This window comes from Lutra lutra, chromosome 15, assembly GCF_902655055.1.
Source record: "Lutra lutra chromosome 15, mLutLut1.2, whole genome shotgun sequence".
NCBI classification, from domain to species: Eukaryota; Metazoa; Chordata; class Mammalia; order Carnivora; family Mustelidae; genus Lutra; species Lutra lutra.
Genome location: NC_062292.1, coordinates 55,872,366 through 55,894,447, shown reverse-complemented (window position 1 = coordinate 55,894,447; position 22,082 = coordinate 55,872,366). Strand labels below are relative to the sequence as shown.

Below are 22,082 nucleotides of genomic sequence, written 5' to 3'. Positions count from 1 at the left end.
GATCTCTCACATATGTTAACCTTTGAGCATGCTAGTGAATTTAAGTTTTTCTCTAAAAAACTTTCTCTAAAAAACTCTAAAAACCTTCTAATAGCCACCTAAAAATAGTTGAGAGACAAATCTGGAGTTAATAACACTATTTTTCAATATGCTACTAGCATAATAGAAGTTACAAACTGCAGAATTCTGCAGATCAGTTGGGTGGTATGGCTTCCACCATCTTTTTAGAATATGAATATTTAGTTAAATAACCCTGTGAATAGCATCGTTGGGAGAAAATATGTTGGATTAGGCATAATTTGGAAAATACTGCGTTAAGTATGTTAAAATTCACAACAATAATTTTTAGAATTTCTTTAAATGAATTCTCAAGTAGGAATCCCAGCGAATGAAACAGTAAGTGCAGTTCTGAGCTTGTCTGCACATTATATAAAGTGATATGAAACAAGAAGGTAACATGAAATTAGAAGTGTTTGACTTGTCCTTTATTTTTATGGTGTCACTGCCGGTTTCCTTTTCTTTTTTGTAAGACTTAAAAACAATATTAAGTGCCCACTGGAAGATTTACCAAAAATGATTTTTAAGGTACTGCTTTTTATATTCTGACATAAAAATCAACTGAAGATACAAAAGGATAGGAAATGTTTTCTATAAGTAAAAATTCAGCTTGATAGCAAGCTTTCACACATTTGTGTTAGAAGCAATGCAAGTTAGACATCTAATATATTTACATTTCAATATTTAATTTTTGTAATAGTAAAACATGAAATATATATAGTATGGAATATACTTATATTAATACAAGGCAAATTAATCTTTTAATCATCTAAGACTCAATCAAATTATTAACATTATTTTATTATTACTTTCTAAATAGCTTTTATAATGTTAACACATGAAAATGGGGCTAATGATGGAGAAATTTTTAAGTGACACAGAGGGCATTAGAGATTTAGGATATCATTACAATATTAGCAATCCAAATATACTAATAGAAAAACAGAATAGGAAAAGAAACCAAAGGGTCATATACATAATAATAACTAAAATGCATGCTGTTTATCATGTTGGATAATCCAAATCACATATATGATTCCCTAATTCTGTCATCAGAGCAAACTGTAAATAAGGCAAAATATTTTCCCTTTCCACAAATGAAAAAACTGAGATACAGAGAATTCAAATAACTTGTTTAAAATTTTATGCACCAAAGTAGTATTTGAAATGAGAGATTCTAAATCCAGAACGTAATCAGTAGGACTGGGATCACAAGAAGAAGAGATACATTTTTCTCTCTCTCTCTCTTCTCCTCTCCTCTCTCTCTCTCCATGCATGCCTAGAGCAGAGGCTGTGTGAGGACACAGCAGCAAGGCAGCCGTCTACAATTCAGAGTCCTCACCAACCCTGACAGCACCTTGGCTCTTCCAGCCTCCACAAGTGTGAGAAAGTAAGTATCTGCTGTTTAAGCCACCTGTTCTATGGTACTTTATGGCAACCTGAATAAACTAATACAATAACAAAAACACATACGTACAACAGAGATGACTACATAACAAGAGCAAGTTAGAAAATAAATGAGAAAAGAACTTTTTCCCAATAACAATAAAGTATAATTTATTTAGGAATAAGCCTAGTAACAAATGCAAAGAATCTATGTGAAAAAAACTAATTTGTATTAAAAGACATCGTGCGCTCTTACAGAAAAAAAAGTCACAACTTCATTAAAATCAAGAAAATGCTAATTAAAACTGTAATGTTACACCTATCTGATATTGGCAAAAATATGTTGGCGGGAATACTGAATAATCCTGCTGAACGCTAAATTTGTAAAATATTTGGAAAAATACATTCTTACGAACAAATTTAAGGATGTACATATATACCCAGCCATACCTTTCTTTCATATAGGAAGAAAAAGGTATGTAAAAGAACCAATGTAACACTCAAATCAGCATGGTTTATCAGAGCAAAAAGGCTACCCCAAACCCCACATTCATCTCCAGTAAAATGGATAAATTGAGGCAAATTCATGTGTGAAATATTTTTTTTATCAGTGAAAATGAAATGCAGCTACACACAGTGAGTCTCTTGTATAGCAAGTTGCTAAAAAAAAAAACGCATGGTATAATTCGCACACTTATAAAAAGATATCTATATAAAGTGCCTAATTATGTAAAACTAACTAACTACTGCTTGGGAACAAAAATACATGTAATAGAAGTACAGATAAAAGTGAATAAATTATTAAAAATTCAGGATAGTAGATATCTCTAGCTAGCAACAGAAGGACAGACTCGTTAAGAGTGCCACATAAGACTTGAAAATAATAGGAATTTTTTTTTCTAAATCAGGTGGAGAGTTCACTATACCATTATATTTATTTTTTATTTATTTTTAATTTTTTAATTAACATATAATGTATTGTTAGCCCCAGGGGTACAGGTCTGTGAATCACCAGGTTTACACACTTCACAGCACTCACCATAGCACACACCCTTCCCAAAGTCCATAACCCTACCACCCTCTCCGTATCTCCCCCACCCCCAGCAACCCTCAGTTTGTTCTGTGAGATTAAGAGTCTCTCATGTGTGCCATTACATTTATAAGAAATATTCTGATATTCTGTACCTGCTTGACAAATAATTGAGATAAATTTTTTTAAATATGTAATATATAAAACTGTAAGTCTGGTGCCTATATTAAAAGAGTTAACATAAAATCAATATAAAGTCTACAAAAATCCCAAAGTAAATAAAATAGTAACTAAATGAAGTAAATAATAAAAATAATAGAATTGCTAACCATAAGAAACAATAGAGTAAATGGTATTAAGGAAACTCGGGAGCTATTTGTCAAAAGTGTAAAACTGAATCATCCTTATACAAGAATAAATTTTAAATCATTTTACAGTATATTAAAGGTAGCAAAAGAAACATAAGTGATCATTTAATATTTAGAAAAACTTCACAAGTGTATCTTAGGCAAGAACCATTTCCCTCTCAAAGTAACTGACAAAAACAGACAGTTTGTTACCTAGCAAAAATTATTCCAACATTTGATACAGAGAAAGTGTCAGTACTATAATTTCTGGCAATACAGCAGACTAGACATTCAGAAAACTTCTCTCACTTAAAATTTCTGGATAAAAGATTTTAAGATCTTTTCAATGCACAGATGACCTGGAAAAAAAAGGGGGGGAGGATTCTTAAAAAAAAAAAAAAAAGGCACAAGTCTGGTGAGGGCTATAGTCAGTATTTGTTCCAAGGTATATATTTATTTATAGTCCTAGTGTCTGGGCATAACATGGTACATGGTCAAGAAATTGACAACTGGACAGCAGCAGAGTGTGGGAGTTACACTGGAGAACTCTGTATGAAACCAGCACTCCTAAAAAACCCAACATTCCTAGTAGGTGAACTAGAAAAAGAAAAAGACCCTATTAGGAAGACTTGGACATATGCCCCTGTCTCATTCTTGGCTCTGGGTTGAGTGGAGAGGAAAAAAGAAGTCTTTCATGAGAGTTCCTTAACAATGAACTTGAACTCACAGAGGTTTGGATGTGAAATCAAAATTTAGTTTTTCTGTTAAGCTCATGGCAGAAACAAACAACAATCTTTTCTGAAGAAATGCGTACCTTAAATCAGGGATCAAAGAATTCCCACATATAAAGTTTCAAGGGACAAAAACCCGCAAGCAAATAAAAATATTTATTTATTAATAAAATAAAATTAATGATGATAAAATAATACTCAGAGTTGATGAGATGGAGGGAAATGGAAATTCACATAAATTGCCAGTTGGACTTGTAAATTAGGTCACCCTTTCTGTTTAGACATTTGGGAAGATGAATCAAAAGTCTTAAAAACATGCATACTCTTTAACCCAAGATTTCTTAACAGTGGCACTACTGACATTTTAGGCAAGTAATTCTTTGTAGTGGGGAGCTGTCTTGTGCAGTAAAGTAAATTTAGTAAGCCATAGCCTCAAGATGGGTGCTAGATGCCTGTAGCACCCACCTTCATCCACCTCTATCCAGCTGCGAGAGCCAAAAGTGTGTTCATACACTGCCCAAACTGCAATAGCACCTCTGGTAGAGAACAACTGCTTTAAACCCATTTGTAGGCAAAGGTTAAGCTGTAGGAGCAATGGCCCTCAGCATTGCTTCTAAATATGAAAATCCAAAAAAAATGAGTTTAAAAGATAAATTAATATATATCATAGAAAATTGGTTAAATAATAATTTCACACAGCACAGTAGAATAGATCCATGATAGACTTCTTCCATCTTTAAAACAAAAAGGGTACTTCACTCTCTCTCTCCCTAAAGCCATTGCCCTATCAATCTCTCTTCTCCTTTTCCAGCCAAATTTATTCAAATTACTGTCTAACTAGATCAATCTCTCCCTTTCCTCCATCCTTCCTACCCCATACTGTTTTTTTACTCCCTCTTCAAACCACTCCATTCTGGCTTAGTTCCCCATATTGTCACTGAATCAGCTCTTGCTAAGTAACCCATGACTTTGATTTTGCTAAATCTAGGGGGCTTTTTCAGTCCTCATCTTCTTTAACTTCACAGCATCATTTGCCATGGCTCATCACTCCTTTCTTCCTGCATTATCTTTCCTTGACTTCTTTGATAAGCATATTCTTTTGGTTTCCTTCACATTTATCTAACTCCTTTACAGCTCATCCGACTCCAAATGGTTATTAAGTGTTGGCATTCCTCAAGACTTTCAGTTGCCCTCTCATTATCTTATGTTTTATTTTAGGCTATTTAATTCATTGTCAGGATTTCAATTATTATTTATGAACTGAATATACTAAATTTTATTTTTTTAATTTTTTTAAAGATTTTATTTATTTCTTTGACAGATGGGAGATCACAAGCAGGCAGAGAAGCAGGCAGAGAGAGAGGAGGAAGCAGGCTCCCTGCCAAGCAGAGAGCCTGATGTGGGGCTCGATCCCAGGACCCTTGGATCATGATCATGAGCCGAAGGCAGAGGCTTTAACCCACTGAGCCACCCAGGCGCGCCCCCCCCCCTTTTTTAAAGATTTTATTTAACTAAATTTTATTTGTGAACAAGAACCACTCAATTCTGTGACTCTGGTCCAAGCTGTTGTTTCAAGCAACAAACATTCATAATAGCTATTTATTTACATCTCTACTTGGATGAATCAAAGTCATCTCGATCTCAAATGTGTATAAGATTAAACTCAAGATTTTTTCCCTACAATTGCTCCCAAAATTCTGATCCTTTTCTTTTCCCATTCTCAGTGAATAATATCACTGTAAATTCAGTTTGCCCCTTGCAGAAACTTAGTAGTAATCAGCAAACTTTTTTTCTTACTTTATCATCATATCGATTTCATTTTCAATTTTAACATTATTTGTATTTTTAACACTTCTAAAATTAATTCACATCTCTACATATTTGCTGCCATTCTTCTAGAACAAACCATACATTTTCTTTAGGGCAGTTCGACAATATGTAACAAAAGCCTTAATGATGTGTTAGCCTATTATCAAAAAGACAAGGGCTAATGAGTGTTGGTGAGGACACAGAGAAAAGACAATCCATACATACTGTTTTTGGGAATGCAAACCAGCACAGCCATTATGGAAAACAGTATGAAGTTCCTCAAAAAATTAAAAAATAGAACTACTGTATGGCCCAGCATCCCCACTTCTAGATATATAGCTAAAGGAAAGGAAATCACTATCTCAAAGATATATATACACCCTTGTGTTCATTGCAGTTAACTTACAATATTCAAGAAATGAAAATAACCGAAGTGTCCACTGATGGATGAATGGATAAAGACAATGTGATAATGTGAGACACACACATATATACACACACTCAGGAATACTATTCAGCAATAAAAAGGGAAATTTTGCCATTTGACACAACAGGGATGAAACTTGAGGGCATTATACTAAGTAAAATAAGTCAGAGAAAGACAAATATTATATGATTTTATTTATATATGAAATCTAAAATAGTCAAACTCACAGAAATGGGGTAGATTAGTACCCAGGGACTGTGGGTGGGGGAAATGAAGAAATATTGATCAAAGGGGAAAAAAAAATTCAGTTATAAGATGAAAAAGTTCTGGAGAAACAACATTGTTAATAGAGTGTATTTTAGGGGTGCCTGGGTGGCTCAGTGGGTTAAAGCCTCTGCCTTCGGCTCAGGTCATGATCCCAGGGTCCTGGAATCAAGCCCCACATCGGGCTCTCTGCTCGGCAGGGAGCCTGCTTCCTCCTCTCTCTGCCTGCCTCTCTGCCTACCTGTGATCTCTGTCTGTCATAAATAAAATCTTAAAAAAAAAAAGAGAGAGTGTGTACTTTAAATATCACCACACACATACACAGAGAAAGGTAATTCCGTGAACTGACAGATGTATTAACTAATACTGTTGTGGGAATCATTTACTAAGGTATATGTGTATCAACTCATTATGCTGTACACCTTAACCAAAACCAATATTATATACATCACTTATATCTCTATAAACATGGAAAATCCAAAAAATTAGAAAAAAAATTAATTTTCTTGGCCTCTATATCACTCACGGTTCTCCAAGGAAAGAGAACTAATGATGAAAGGTGACAGGGAGACAGACAGACAGGAGTTTTTTTAAGGAAATGGCCTATCCAATTATGGAGTCAGGAAAATCCAAATCTGCAGATTAACCTGTCAGGCTAAAAATGCAGGCAGGTAAAAACCTATGGGATACAACAAAGGCGGTCCTAAGGGGGAAATACATAGCCATCCAAGCCTCCCTCAAAAAAATGGAAAAATCCAGAATACACCAGCTGTCTCTACACCTTAAAGAACTGGAGAATCAACAACAAATCAAACCAACTCCACACATAAGAAGGGAAATAATCAAGATTAGAGCAGAGATCAATGAGGTAGAAACTAGAGATACAGTAGAACGTATCAATGAAACCAGAAGCTGGTTTTTTGAAAGAATCAATAAGATCGATAAACCATTGGCCACACTAATCCAAAAGAAAAGAGAGAAAGCTCAAATTAACAAAATTATGAATGAAAAGGGAGAGATCACAACTAACACCAAGGAAGTAGAAACAATCACCAGAAATTATTATTATTATCAACAGTCATATGCGAATAAGTTAAGCAACCTAGATGAAATGGATGCATTCTGGGAAAACTATAAACTCCCAAAATTGAACCAGGAAGAAATTGACAATCTGAATAGACCGATATCTAGTAATGAGATTGAAGCAGTGATCAAAAACCTCCCAAAAAACAAAAGCCCAGGACCTGACGGATTCCCTAGGGAATTCTACCAAACTTTCAAAGAAGAAATAACACCTATTCTCCTGAAGCTGTTTCAAAAAATTGAAGCAGAAGGAAAACTTCCAGACTCTTTTTATGAAGCCAGCATTACCCTAATCCCCAAACCAGGCAAAGACACACCAAAAAGGAGAATTTCAGACCAATATCACTGATGAATATGGATGCTAAGATTCTCAACAAGATCCTAGTAAACAGGATCCAACAGCACATTAAAAAGATTATCCACCATGACCAGGTGGGATTCATCCCTGGGTTACAAGGATGGTTCAACTTTCGCAAATCAATGTGATAGAACAAATCAATAAGAGAAGAGAGAAGAACCACATGGTCCTCTCAATTGATGCAGAAAAAGCATTTGACAAAATCCAGCATCCGTTCCTGATTAAAACACTTCAAAGTATAGGGATAGAGGGAACATTCCTGAATTTCATCAAATCTATCTATGAAAAACCCACAGCAAATATCATCTTCAATGGGAAAAAGCTTGCAGCCTTCCCGTTGAGATCAGGAACACGACAAGGATGCCCACTCTCACCACTCTTGTTCAACATAGCATTAGAAGTCCTAGCAACAGCAATCAGACAGCAAAGAGAAAGAAAAGGTATCCAAATTGGCATTGAAGAAGTCAAACTCTCTCTCTTCGCAGATGATATGATTCTTTATATGGAAAACCCAAAAGACTCCACCCCCAAACTACTAGAACTCATACAGCAATTCAGTAACGTGGCAGGATACAAAGTCAATGTATAGAAATCAGTGGCTTTCTTATACACTAACAATGAAAATACAGAAAGGGAAATTAGAGAATCAATTCCATTTACTATAGCACCAAGAACCATAAGATGCCTGGGAATAAACCTAACCAAAGAGGTAAAGGATCTGTACTCGAGGAACTACAGAACACTCATGAAAGAAATTGAAGAAGACACAAAAAGATGGAAGACCATTCCATGCTCTTTGATCAGAAGAATAAACATTGTTAAAATGTCTATACTGCCTAGAGCAATCTATACTTTTAATGCCATTCCAATCAAAATTCCACCAGTATTTTTCAAAGAGCTGGAGCAAATAATCCTAAAATTTGTACGGAATCAGAAGAGACCCCGAATTGCTAAGGAAATGTTGAAAAACAAAAATAAAACTGGTGGCATCACGTTACCTGATTTCAAGATTTACTACAAAGCTGTGATCACCAAGACAGCATGGTACTGGCATAAAAACTGACACACAGACTAGTGGAACAGAGTAGAGAGCCCAGATATGGACCCTCAACTCTATGGTCAAATAATCTTCGACAAAGCAGGAAAAAATATATAGCGGAAAAAAGACAGTCTCTTCAATAAATGGTGCTGGGACAACTGAACAGCTATAATGTAGAAGAATGAAACTTGACCATTTTCTTACACCGTACACAAAGATAAACTCGAAATGGATAAAAGACCTCAATGTGAGACAGGAATCCATCAGAATCCTAGAGGAGAACATAGGCAGTAACCTCTTCGATATCAGCCACAGCAACTTCTTTCAAGATATGTCTCCAAAGGCAAAGGAAATAAAAGTGAAGATGAACTTTTGGGACTTCATCAAGATCAAAAGCTTCTGCACAGCAAAGGAAACAGTCAACAAAACAAAGAGGCAACCCACGGAATGGGAGAAGATATTTGCAAATGACACTACAGACCAAAGGTTGATATCCAGGATCTATAAAGAACTTCTCAAACTCAACACACACAAAACAGATAATCATATCAAAAAATGGGCAGAAGATATGAACAGACACTTCTCCAATGAAGACATACAAATGACTATCAGACACATGAAAAAGTATTCATCATCACTAGCCATTAGGGAGATTCAAATTAAAACCACATTGAGATACCACCTTATGCCAGTTAGAATGGCCAAAATTAGCAAGACAGGAAACAACGTGTGTTGGAGAGGATGTGGAGAAAGGGGAACCCTCTTACACTGTTGGAGGGTATGCAAGTTGGTGCAGCCACTTTGGAGAACAGTATGGAGATTCCTCAAGAAATTAAAAATAGAGCTCCCCTAATAAATAAAATAAAAAAAATAGAGCTCCCCTATGACCCTGCAATTGCACTACTGGGTATTTACCCCAAAGATACAGATGTAGTGAAAAGAAGGGCCATCTGTACCCCAATGTTTATAGCAGCAATGGCCACAGTTGCCAAACTGTGGAAAGAACCAAGATGCCCTTCAATGGACGAATGGATAAGGAAGATGTGGTCCATATACACTATGGAGTATTATGCCTCCATCAGAAAGGATGAATACCCAACTTTTGTAGCAACATGGACGGGACTGGAAGAGATTATGCTGAGTGAAATAAGTCAAGCAGAGAGTGTCAATTATATGGTTTCACTTATTTGCGGAGCATAACAAATAACATGGAGGACATGGGGAGATGGAGAGGAGAAGGGAGTTGAGGGAAACTGGAAGGGGAGGTGAACCATGAGAGACCATGGACTCTGAAAAACAACCTGAGGGTTTTGAAGGGGCAGGAGGTGGGAGGTTGGGGGAGCCAGGTGGTGGGTATTAAGAAGGGCATGTATTGCATGGAGCACTGGGTGTGGTACAAAAAAATGAATATTGTTATGCTGAAAAGAAATTAAAAAAAAAGAATGTTAGTTCATTGGTTCTTCAAATTTTTTAAGTTATAGGTTTGAGCCAATAAATGTAATATGAAATTGGGAAAAAAAATGCAGGCAGGTATTAATATTATAGTCATGCCGCAGGATTTCTTTTCCAGGAAACTTCAATTTTTGCTCTGAAGGTTTTCAACTGATTGGATCAGATCCGCCTACACTATTGAGGGTAATGTGCTTTGCTCACAGTCAACTTAGGGTAGATGTTAACCACATCTGCAAAATACCTTTACAGCACCACTGAGATTACTGTTGATTAAATAATGGTACAAATGCCTAGTCAAACTGACACATAACAGCAACCATCACAGCCCTGACTCAGAAATTTCACTTTCAGGGGCGCCTGGGTGGCTCAGTTGGTTAAGCAGCCTTCTCCTGATTTTGGCTCAGGTCATGATCTCAGGGTCCTAGGATCGAGCCCCATGTGGGGCTTTATGCCCAGCAGGAACTCTGCTTGAGATTCTCTCTCTCTCCCTCTGCTCCTCTCTCCTGTTTCCAAAATAAGTAAGTAAATCTTAAAAAAAAAAAAAAAGAAAGAAAGAAAGAAAAAAAGAAAGAAAGAAAGAGGGGCGCCTGGGTGGCTCAGTGGGTTAAAGCCTCTGCCTTCGGCTCAGGTCATGATCTCAGGGTCCTGGGATCGAGCCCCGAGTCGGGCTCTCTGCCCCGCAGGGAGCCTGCTTCCTCCCCCTCTCTTTCTGCCTGCCTCTCTGCCTGCCTCTCTGCCTACTTGTGATTTCTCTCTCTCTGTCAAATAAATAAAATCTTTAAAAAAAAAAAGAAAGAAAGAAAGAAAGAAATTTCACCTTTGGGAATTCATTAGGGCAAAGATGTATGCCTATGCAGCGGAAATGCTCAAACATTATTGTTCAGTATGGTTTGATAGGGGCCCACCTAGAAAACCCACAAATATCCCTTGGACTTTTCCATGCCAAACCTGCAGACATAGCCCAACGACACTTGAATAAGCACTGTCAATGTTAACTCTCATATTCATATAATGCTTCAAACACATCCATGATTCCTGAGATCAAAGTCCACCTCTTTCTAAGACACCAAGAATATTTACTAGCTATATTTCTATTTATTTTGGGGCTCTTGATTCTGGGAAACCTCCTCTTTTGCCAAGTCAGATAAATACATCATGGGGGGGGGGTCACAGAAAGAAATTAAAGCTATGATCCTATACCTAGGAATGAGGGCAAAAGGTCTAGAAGCCTAAGGTTTTTGCTGATATGTTAACCCAGTTTCCGACAATAACAACATAAAAATAAATTGAGGTATTTAAAGTTTTTTTAATTAAGGTTAAGAGTTTAATTGTAGAAAAATGCAGTTAACATATTCCAAGATTTCTGTCAGATGAAGAATTTAATTCTTGTTATCCTAGATTAGTAATTATGCAGAGAAGACTGGCATATGTTGAATTTTTAGAGGAAAACTTACAGTGGAACTCTTAATAAAGTTCAAGAATCACACGGGGACCAAAAACTTCTGAAAGGAGAATTTTATAGGCAAGCTGTTAACCCTTTGGCTGTCAAACACTCTGTCCTACACCACACTGCGCAACTGCACATCTAGGGGCGAGCACCTTACCTGGGGGATGGAATCTTACAGATCTCAGGAGGAAATGTTTGCCACAGTCTCTTTAGCACTCTACAGTTATTAAGGATCTGGTGGAGAGATCTCTCAATCTCAGACTTTACTGAAGTTACAAAATAAAAGTTTTTTTTTTTTTAATGGCTTCCCAGGCTTTACAAAAATGTCCATTATGTTTGTTCATCACTCAAATGCAGTATTTTAGACTCAAATGCAAATTAAGCCCTTAGGTTAATAATCATAGACTAATATGGTCAGATCTAATCTACTAAAAATCCTGGATACATCACTGCACATATTATTTTCATTCACAAGTTAAAATTCGAATCAGAAATCCTTTTTTTTTTTTTAAAGATTTTATTTATTTATTTGACAGAGAGAGATCACAAGCAGGCAGAGAGGCAGGCAGAGAGAGAGGAGGAAGCAGGCTCCCTGCCGAGCAGAGAGCCCGACGCGGGGCTCGATCCCAGGACCCTGAGATCATGACCTGAGCCGAAGGCAGCGGCTTAACCCACTGAGCCACCCAGGCGCCCCATGAATCAGAAATCCTTTGTAAAAGTATAACCAAAAATTACTACACAATATAATAAATCTATCAGAAACAAGGTGGTTAAAAAGCAAAGGTAGTGTAAATATATATATCTTAACACTATTCTTAGATTAAATATTATTTTGATAAATAACATTTGGCCCTATCCAGTTTTCTAAAGTACATAATAGAGTATATATAAATATACACATATGCAAATGAATCTACAGATCTATAACAAAAATTATTTAAACTTATTATTTTCCCTGAAGCTTAGTGACCTCAAGAAGACTGACTGATACAAGGATAATCATAGCAAAAAAAATAATTGAAGAATTTTAGTCCCTGGTGTATTGTGAGAGAGAAAGAGGGAAAAAAAAAAACAAAACACCTAAACTGAATACTTGATTATTGAAGGCCATCCTCATAAGCAAAATATTTTCCCTCAATTACACCTAATTATTTAATTGTTTACACTTACTAATGAAACGAAACAACACAAAACAAACAACTGTAAGGGGCTGTTTTTCAGCAAGTGCATAATCATCAATCAACATATACAGAAAGATTTTTAAAATTATATGAAGCTGATCTGTTTAAATAGAAAGGCATATTTTATCCCAATCAATGCATAAAAGTAAAATTATCCATAACTGAGGCATGTTTCTCTGCTATACAGTTCAGCTGTAATGATCCCCACACACTGTACTTGCACATCAATTATGATAATCATAATCACGGTCGTTAAGCTGAATGTTCATTATTATCAGGATGCTGGTGACAGCAGATTCAATCACCGGGTGCCATGGGCAAGCAGTCCCAGTCCCACCCAAGCTTCTGCAGACAGCGATGTGCCACATTAAATCTATGATGTGTTCCACATCCCACTCCATTCCAAAAGCCATAGACGGTAAAGGTCAACTTTATGTTCTGTGCAATATGCTTAGGCTCTCTAAATTAATTCTTTGGAGTACTAGATATTTTTATGCTTTGTAGCTTATGAAATCCTGTTTAGGACCAAAGTGCATGTGAAAATAACAAAAGGGGCTGCCCTACTGTTGTAATTCACCTACAATAAGGCATATGAAGAAAGGCTCCATCAACATGAACCATCTTAAAAGTCTCTTTCTGAATGCTGCAAATGTGGAAAAACATGAAATAGTTCCATTAAAATCAGTCATCTAAAATGCATATGAGAACTCATTCCAATTCAGATAAAGGCCTTAGACTATTATTTCTGCTCCAGTAAATATGAACATATGTGAATGTTTTGACAACCAAAAGAATGTTTTTAGTATACTGAATTTTTGTATTGTCCAACTTGTTTAAATCTGCCCAAATAGATTAAACTAAGAGTGACTGACTGGCATATCTCCTTATTGAACTTCACTTCTATTTTAGATATTGATATAAGCACAGTAGCTTATAAACATCAATTATTTACCTGAACTTAAAGTTTTGCCATTAGGACACAGGCCTAGAATCTAACAACTTGGGGGCTTTTACAGATTAAAGAAATGTGAGTAAGGAAGGGAAGGAAAAATAAAGTAAGATGAAAACAGAGAGGGAGGCAAACCGTTAAGAGGCTCTTAACTCTAGGAAACAAATTGAGGGTTGCCGCACAGGAGGTACTTAGAGGGGTGAGGCAACTGGGCATTCAGGAGGGCACATGATGTGATGAGCACTGGGTGTTACATGCAACTACTGAATCACTAAATTCTACCTCTGAGACTAATAATACAGTGAATGCTACCCAAATTGAATTTAAATAAATTTTTTTTAAAAAGGTACAACTTAAGTTGATTAAAAGTTACCATCACTAATTACATAAAAAAGAAATATGTTTTATTACATTTTTTATTATAGATTTCCATGCTTTTAAGAAAAATGATGTATGTTATTTTTCATTATTGATTTTCATACGATGAAGAAAAAACTGCACTATTTGCTCTCCTTTGTTGACTTTCTGATGTCTTTGTATAGTGTTCTTCAGATCAACAGCATTAAAAATAAATATTAAATAATATTTGATACTTAATTGATTTAATGTGAATGTGATTAGAGAAGGAGTATCTAATTAACATTTGATTTTCTCTCAACTGATACCTTTAACACTGTGTAACAAATGACTGGAAAATTATAACCTCCATGCTTATAGGTGAAAGAAGAAAAGGAAGCTCTCCATGTAGATAATCTCAAAACATGATGGAAGAGGTGGAGAACAGGAACCAACTATATTTAATTGAGTTGTTTCTTGGTTGAAATCAATTTATTGCTTTCAAATAAATGTTACGTATGCTTTAAATGTTTGTAAAGAGTCTATCTTCCCACAGAAAAAGCATAAAACCAGATCAGCCTTTCCTTCTTCAATATTTTGACCTTAACAACTCTAGCCTCCTTAAAACTATCCTTACTCCACTAATAATGAATAAATTGTGGTCTCCAACCTCATTAATCAAGAAACTAAGTTTTTAAAACTAAAGAAAAAGAAGCCTTCTTTTAGCAATTTACTGAACCCAATTCTCACCCAAATGACTTAACATCAAATCAAAATATAAATTATGTCTAACAGTTCTAAGATTAACATACAAACAACAAAATGGCTACCTCTCTAATGTGCTGATTACATTAGCCACACAGAAGAGTAATTTGTTTAATCTATTTATTTGAAGAGATCAGAAAGTAGGAAGAAATAAGAAGGAAGGGAGAGAAGATGGGAAAGATGGAATTTCAATTTTCATTTAGTATTTTTCTACATGCTTTTATGTAGGGTTAAGTGGATTCATGATTTATAATTCATGATTTATTGACTTCTTACTAATTTTTACTATATTTATTAAGACTTCTCCCTATACTTTTCTCTCTTAATTTTCAGAGTCTACAAGAACAACTGAACAACTATTTATCATTAATGTTTTAAGTATGTATACTTTTTAAAAGTACAGAGGCACACCACAATTCCTCAAAAGAACAAAATAAACTTTTTCTCTTTAGTGTGTATCCGAAAGTGTCTATATTTCCATGAATTTGCTTACTTCTGTAAGATAGATGCATATTCTAAAATATGTTAGAATGTATGAGGTGAATTGGTCATCTAAAACCAAAAAGTATTATGTTATTTTAGGAAAGAAACATTTGCACAAGGGTCTTATTTACTCAGAAGCAGCTTAGTGTCCTAAGGTAAGTCATTTATATTTGAAGAAATGAGCACTTCTTTGAATTAAATAAAATGGTGGGAGGGCATAAAAGCAAAAAGATGTTTACATCAAATAGCAAATGAGATGTAGATCACATTACATACATTCAAAATATGAAATTAAATAGTTTGAAAATTATATTTATCCCCTATTCCGAATGGTTACCTATCAGGTAAAAACAAATGCCAAGAATAACACTGTCACCAGTATTTAGGTTTTCAATCAGTAAGCCGAATTGAACTACTCACTGTACCTATTCCCTATCATGTAGAATTACTTAGTATTTTAGATCATTTTTTAAGACAGAGGACTTAGCAGGTGGAAAAGAAAAAGGCACTTTCTAAAGTATCTGTGTTACTCCCCAGTGACTTACCCATATTTATAATGCCCTAAAAATAGACTTTTCCTTATAGTTCGATAAAATAAAGATCTCATTTTTCTTAAGGGTCTAACATATGTCTTCCTCTTGAGTAATGAGTAAATTTCCTTTTCATCTTTGCCATCCACAAGCTGAAATTCCTATCACTTAGCACTGCCATAATGGTTTCCTTTATTTTGTGAGTATAGACACTGTTCTCATCTAAGATCATTTCCTTCTATTTTTATTTCTAAAATATAAGCTTTACTGTATTTGCCTTTTAGTAAGGTGTCTTAAATCCTTCTGGAAGGAGACTGTGTGTAAATGAGTAAATACTCATCGACAGACTATTAATAGAACCAATATGTCTGGTATGCTCTATGGATCTCAGTGGCTTTAACCCCTTTCCAGAAAGTCACTTACAACTTCATTTTATCTGCGTAACTATTTCTATAAATAAGTTATAGTTTCTGTTAGATAATAGGCTTAACACATAGTAAAAACTTCCCTTTTACCTCATTGTGTAAGACACCTTGGTATTTTCCCTATTCAGAAAATTTTCTCTAAATGCTAACAAATGTAACTCTGGAATCAATAAATATTTGCTTTCTTCTCTTCTGTATTATATATATATATATATATATATATATATATATATATATATACACACACACATATATATACACACATATATAAATATCACATATATTTCTATCTATTCCTATCTATCTACATACCTGCCTGCTTATTTACTTATCTCTCTACATACACACAGAGATTGAGAGAATCAAGAGATCAAGCTCTGATGTCCACGTCTGAGAGCTTGGCTATTCTTGATCACAGATTCAAGTTTTGACCCTAGCTGGCTTTGGCAAAGCCATGATGTATACCATAGATCATAGGATAGCTGAGTCATTACATATAAAAAACATGTAACACTAAAAAACAAAAACACAAATCTCTTACTGGCTAGAGAAGTTAGCAGTGTTACCTTTACATGAAATAGCTATAAATAATTTTATAACCATGAAGGTGTTAACCATATGAGAATATTTATGTTTGTTGTAATCAGTGCGTTATTTTTAGCCTTTCAAAATGAACATCATTTTTTTAATGTTGCACTAACTTACCTTGTCACAGATCCATTTCTTGGGATTTTCATCTCTAAAATGACGACTTCCATAAGAATTGGGACCATACTTGCTTGACGAATGCATTAATGGGGTGTACTTTTTATTTTTATGGTGAGAAGAAAATGGCAAAAACCTGAGAGAACATTTAAGTGATGTTAATTTTGTTTCTGCAGACATTTGATTAAAAACATTAGAATTTAGAGAAGTAGTAAAGCATAGTGAAAATAAAACATGGTTTGGAATCAGAATAACTGGATTCCACTTTGACTTCTGCCACTATCTCTGTTACTTTTATGAATTTCATTTCTTATTCAGCAAACGGAGATAGTAAGACTTTTTTCACAGAATTTTTATAAGTCTCAAATATTCTAGAAATACAGAAAATTTTAAAGAATAAATTTATCAATTAATGATGCCAGGTAAATAAAAATTCACTGTATAAATAAAAATGTTTTTTAATTTCAAAAGGGCATCCAAAAGTGAAAAGGAATCCCATTATAGGAAATTCTCACTGAAATGGGTTTTCTTCAAAGCTTTTTTCTTTTTTTAATTGAGGTATAATGGACATACAAGATTATATTAGTTTCAGGTATACAACATAATTTGATATTTGCATATATTATGAAATGATCATCGCAAGTCTAGCTAACATCCTTCACCATACATAGTTATCTTTTTTTCTTGTGATGATAAGTTTTAAAGATTTACTCTCTTAGCAACGTTCAAATATGGAGTACAGTATTATAAATTATAGTCTCCATTATACATTACGTCTCCATCTGTACCTTAGGTCCTATTAACTTACTGGTTTTATAACTGGAATTTTGTACCTTTTGACTCCCTTCACCCATTTCACCTACCCACCACCCCATATGGCAACCACCAATCTGTTCTCTGTATCTATCAGCACTTTTTTTTTTTAAGATTCCACGTAGAAGTAAGATCTCATGGTATTTGTCTTTTCTCTCACTTATTTCACTTAGCATAATGCCTTTGAGATCCTCCATGTTGTTACAAATGGCAAGATTTCATTTTTGTTTATGGCTGAATTATATTCCATTGTATAAAACACTCTTTTTATACATCCACTGATGGACATGTAGTTTGCTTCCATATCTTGGCTGTTGTAAACAATGTTGCAATGAACATGGGGGTGCATATACCTTTCTGAGTTAGTGTTTTTGCTTTCTTCAAATAAATATCTATAAGAGATAGGTATTTGGGATAATATGGGAGTTCCAGTTTTAATTTTTTGAGGAACCTCTATACTGTTTTCAATAGTGGTGGCACCAATTTACATTTCCACCAACAGTGCACAAGGGTCTCCTTTTTGTCTATATCCTTGCCAACACTTGGTATTTCTTTCTGATATTAGTCATTCTGACAGGTGTAGTAGGATCATACTCATTGTGGTTTTGATTTGCGTCTTCCTGATGATGAGTGATGTTGAGCATCTTTTCATATACCTGTTGGCCACCTATATGCCTTTTTTGGAAAAAATGTCTAAGTCCTCTGTCCATTTTAAAATTACACTGTTTTTCTTTTTGCTATTGAATTGTATGAGTTCTTTATACACTTTAAATATTACCCCCCTTTTACAAATATATGATTTGCAAATATGGTCACCAATTCAGTAGGTTGATTTTTCATTTTGTTGATGGTTTCCCTTGCTGTGCAGCCTTTTATTTTGATGTGGTCCTACTTGTTTATTTTTGCTTTTGTTGCTTTTGCTTTTGGTGTCAAATCCAAAAAAATCTTCACTAAGACTGATGTCAAGGAGCTTATTGCCTATGATTTTCTTCTAAGAGTTTCATGGTTTCAGATCTTAAATTCAAGTCTTTAATCCATTTTGAGTTAATTTTTGTTTATACAATAAGATAGTCATGCAGTTTCATTCTTTAACTCAGCAAAATAATGGAAGCATTTCTGGTAGGGGTTTTGAGTAATGGGGCTTTTGAGTCAACCATACAAGTATTCAGATCTTAGCTTTTGCCCTTGCTACCTGTGTTCCCTTACAGAACTTACCTGACCTCTTTGAGATTTTACTTCCATATGGGGTTGTTGTAAGGAATGAGTAATTTCGTGTATGTAAAGCTTAACATGGAAGCTGAAAGAGCAAATGCCCAATAAATAATGGGGGTGCTAAAAGTAGAAGTAAATGTAGAAGTAGCCTGTTGTCATAGCCATCATCAGCATTATTTTAATGTGTTATGATCAACATAAAAGATCAAAATTTTAAGAATTATATAATTTTTCATGGAACATCTAAAATTGTAAAACGCTTTTTGTGTAATGTGGTAAAATGTTTAAATCCCTCACCAGAGTCCTCTGAAAGAAGAGTAAAGAAATTTTTTATAAAAAGTTATAAACCTATAAGAAGAAAGCAGAAGAGAAAGATGAAATGTGACAATATCAACAAATTTTTGCCAGGTGAAAAGCAGATAGGACATTCAAAAAACTGAAATCTCACTTCCAGAAGAGGGAGAGGCCAAAGGGGAAGGGAGATTTTGAAGAACCCCCGTGAAGCTCAAGACACCAAATGGGATATATGAATTTCAAATTAGTGTCTACTCCTTGAACTCTTCCCTTCTTCATATCTATGTGAACTGGCACTGGACTTAAATACTGTGTTCCGACGAATACATCATCTCAAAAAGATACTGGGAGTGCCCAGAGAAACAACTTCAAATATCGACATTTGAAGAACTCTTAATTAAAAGTCGATCAGTCAAAAAGTCACTCTCACATACAAATACATTTCTAGTCTGATTTTTAGCGTCTCCTTTAATATAAATCTACAAATGGATTATCAATTGGGGAAACTACCAACATGAAAGAAAGACACATAAAAGATAGTCTGGAGGAAAGAGATTTAATGAAGGAAATAGGAGTAAACCTTAAAAAGTTTTATTTAATATAATCAAAGAGGATATGGTACTAATGAAGTTGGAGCTAGATGTTGTTTAAATAAAAGAAACTAGAGAAAGGTATCTGGCCAATAAGAGAAATTTATATAGTGAAATGAAATATTCTGCTGAGAAGCATATTCTGAAATTCTGGCTTTGAAAAAATAAAGTTGAAGTTCAACAGAGTTACTGACCCATAACCATATGTCAATATTTTCACATACATTATCTCATTTAATTAAGACAAGGAAGGGTTTCTTTTAATCTCAACTGAACTGAAAATTGATTCTTTGCCATTGCACTTATATATTTGTTTAAAAAACAATAAAGGAAAGCAGCATTAGTTCATTAATTTTCATACTTCTCTACAATTTCTTTTTAATGTTTATTAGTAAACTCCTTTTTAATATTTTTCCTAAGAAAACATCTCCAATGCTATTTAAAATATAAAAACAAACAGAACACGGAGCTTTGAATTACAAAATTACACAAGCATGTATTACACATGCTCTTGGGAAAACAGCTCTCATATAAGACAGATTATGGTCCTTCCAGTGCTAATTTGCACATGGGATGGACATCACACACACAAAAATTAATGTGGCCCCAATGTCCCTGAGTATACAAAGGGGGTGCTGTGAGCCGGCTGCTGCACTTACAGTTTTTATCACTTCTGAATTGCATTTTAATAGTACATTTTTCTTTTGTGTCTGAACAAAATTTGCTTTCTCAAGGGAATGGTTGGCTGAGAAGACAAGGCTGAAAGACTAAGTATTTTCCTGTCCACAAGTTAATTTTATTTCATTCAGCCATACTGTTTCACTGAAGTAACATTCATGTGTACTCTTAAGCATATGTACATATGTGCATATATAGGTATACATATTCAAAATATTTAATGTTTTATAAACAATTTTCAAATATTTATCTTCAAATTTGGAAGAAATTATTTAATTCCAAAATGGGATTTGCTCTATAAAAGTACAAATAGCTATGAAAACCCTAAAATCAATTTAGTTAATAATCAAACTTTTAGATAAATACCAATTACTTTTTCAAAATGTTACCTTTTACCAGTTTTAAATATATATTCAGATTTACCTCATACTTGCAGTGATTTCTTTTCAATTAGCTGGATACCATATTAAAGAAGATATGGGTTAGCTTTTTATTTTATAACCTCATCAAAGATTTAGATCTGGAAGAAATTCTAAAATACAATGTGGAGACATAGTGGTTTCATGAACACCTCATTATCTGAATGTGTGGGCAGTTAGGAAAGAATTTATAGAGGTCTCAGGAAGCAAAAATTAAAAAAAATAGTCAATTAGCTTCAGGGAAAATGGGTCCACTGCAAATACAAAGTCTTTAGTATTAATATACTTAATATTATTTTCCAAATAATAAGACTAATGAATTATCTTTTTTTCTCTTATAACTCCCTCTTACTTTCCCCCCTTTTTTATAGTACAACTATTGCCACTCATAATTCTAGGTTTTCCTCTGACCTCTTTATTTCACTGCCAAATAACTAAAATCTGCAAATTATGAAACCCTCTTGCCTACTAACCCAAGCCTATATTCTTCAGCCCAGCTGTCAGGCTTCTTAGAATGCACTTGATCTGTTCAGTCTCCTACCACTTCCTGTCTGCCATTCCACTGAGGCCAGTCTCCTCTTTCTCTCTGTCTTTCCATCCTACCTGTGTCTTTATCCATGTTTCTCTCTTCCAGATATGCTGATACAGACCCTGCTCATCTTTCAAAATCCAGCTTAACACCCAGTTTTCCTAGGCAGCCTAATTATCCTACTCTAGTCCACACTGATTTCTCTACTGTCTTAATAAAATTCATTCATTAAACAAACATTAAATGAAGTACTTTTATATACTAAACATTTTGAAAAACACTGAGATAGAATGACGGAAAACGCACTATCCTTAAGAGGAATTCACCTTAACAGGGAGTGGAGAATGAGACAACACAGGAGAATGTGTTAAGTTTTGTGGCTGATGTATGCACAAGAGGTTACTGAGGCAGAGAGGAAGGTTTACTTTTGTATATGCATATGTGTTAATAATATGCTTATCTTTGGAGGGTTTATTGGCAAGGAGTTGGGAGATGGGAAATAGAAAAGTTATCTTTTTAGACTGTGTGTGCAAAAATGAAAGACGTAGTTAGTCAAGTTAGGAAGCTGGTAGAGGCTATTTTAAACAAAAGAAAATATATACAAAGATACAGAGGTGAGGTAGAGCATAAAAAGGAATGCTAAAAAAACTGAGAGGGGTTCAACATAGCTAGAAATTGTGTTCTTTATAAAGGAAACAAAGTAGATCATGTAGAGTCTTATGGTGGATATGACTGCATGGTAA

General features: G+C 34.6%; 1 protein-coding gene across 3 annotated transcripts in view; it reads right to left on the bottom strand.

Annotated features, from left to right (window-relative positions):
- Positions 1-22,082, bottom strand: part of SPATA17 (spermatogenesis associated 17) — a 179,844-nt gene that overhangs the window by 36,646 nt on the left and 121,116 nt on the right. For all 3 annotated transcript variants that reach the window (XM_047705765.1, XM_047705764.1, XM_047705762.1), the window contains one exon: positions 16,805-16,940. In XM_047705765.1, coding sequence (XP_047561721.1) covers positions 16,805-16,940 — 136 coding nt within the window. The remainder of the gene's footprint in view (positions 1-16,804; positions 16,941-22,082) is intronic.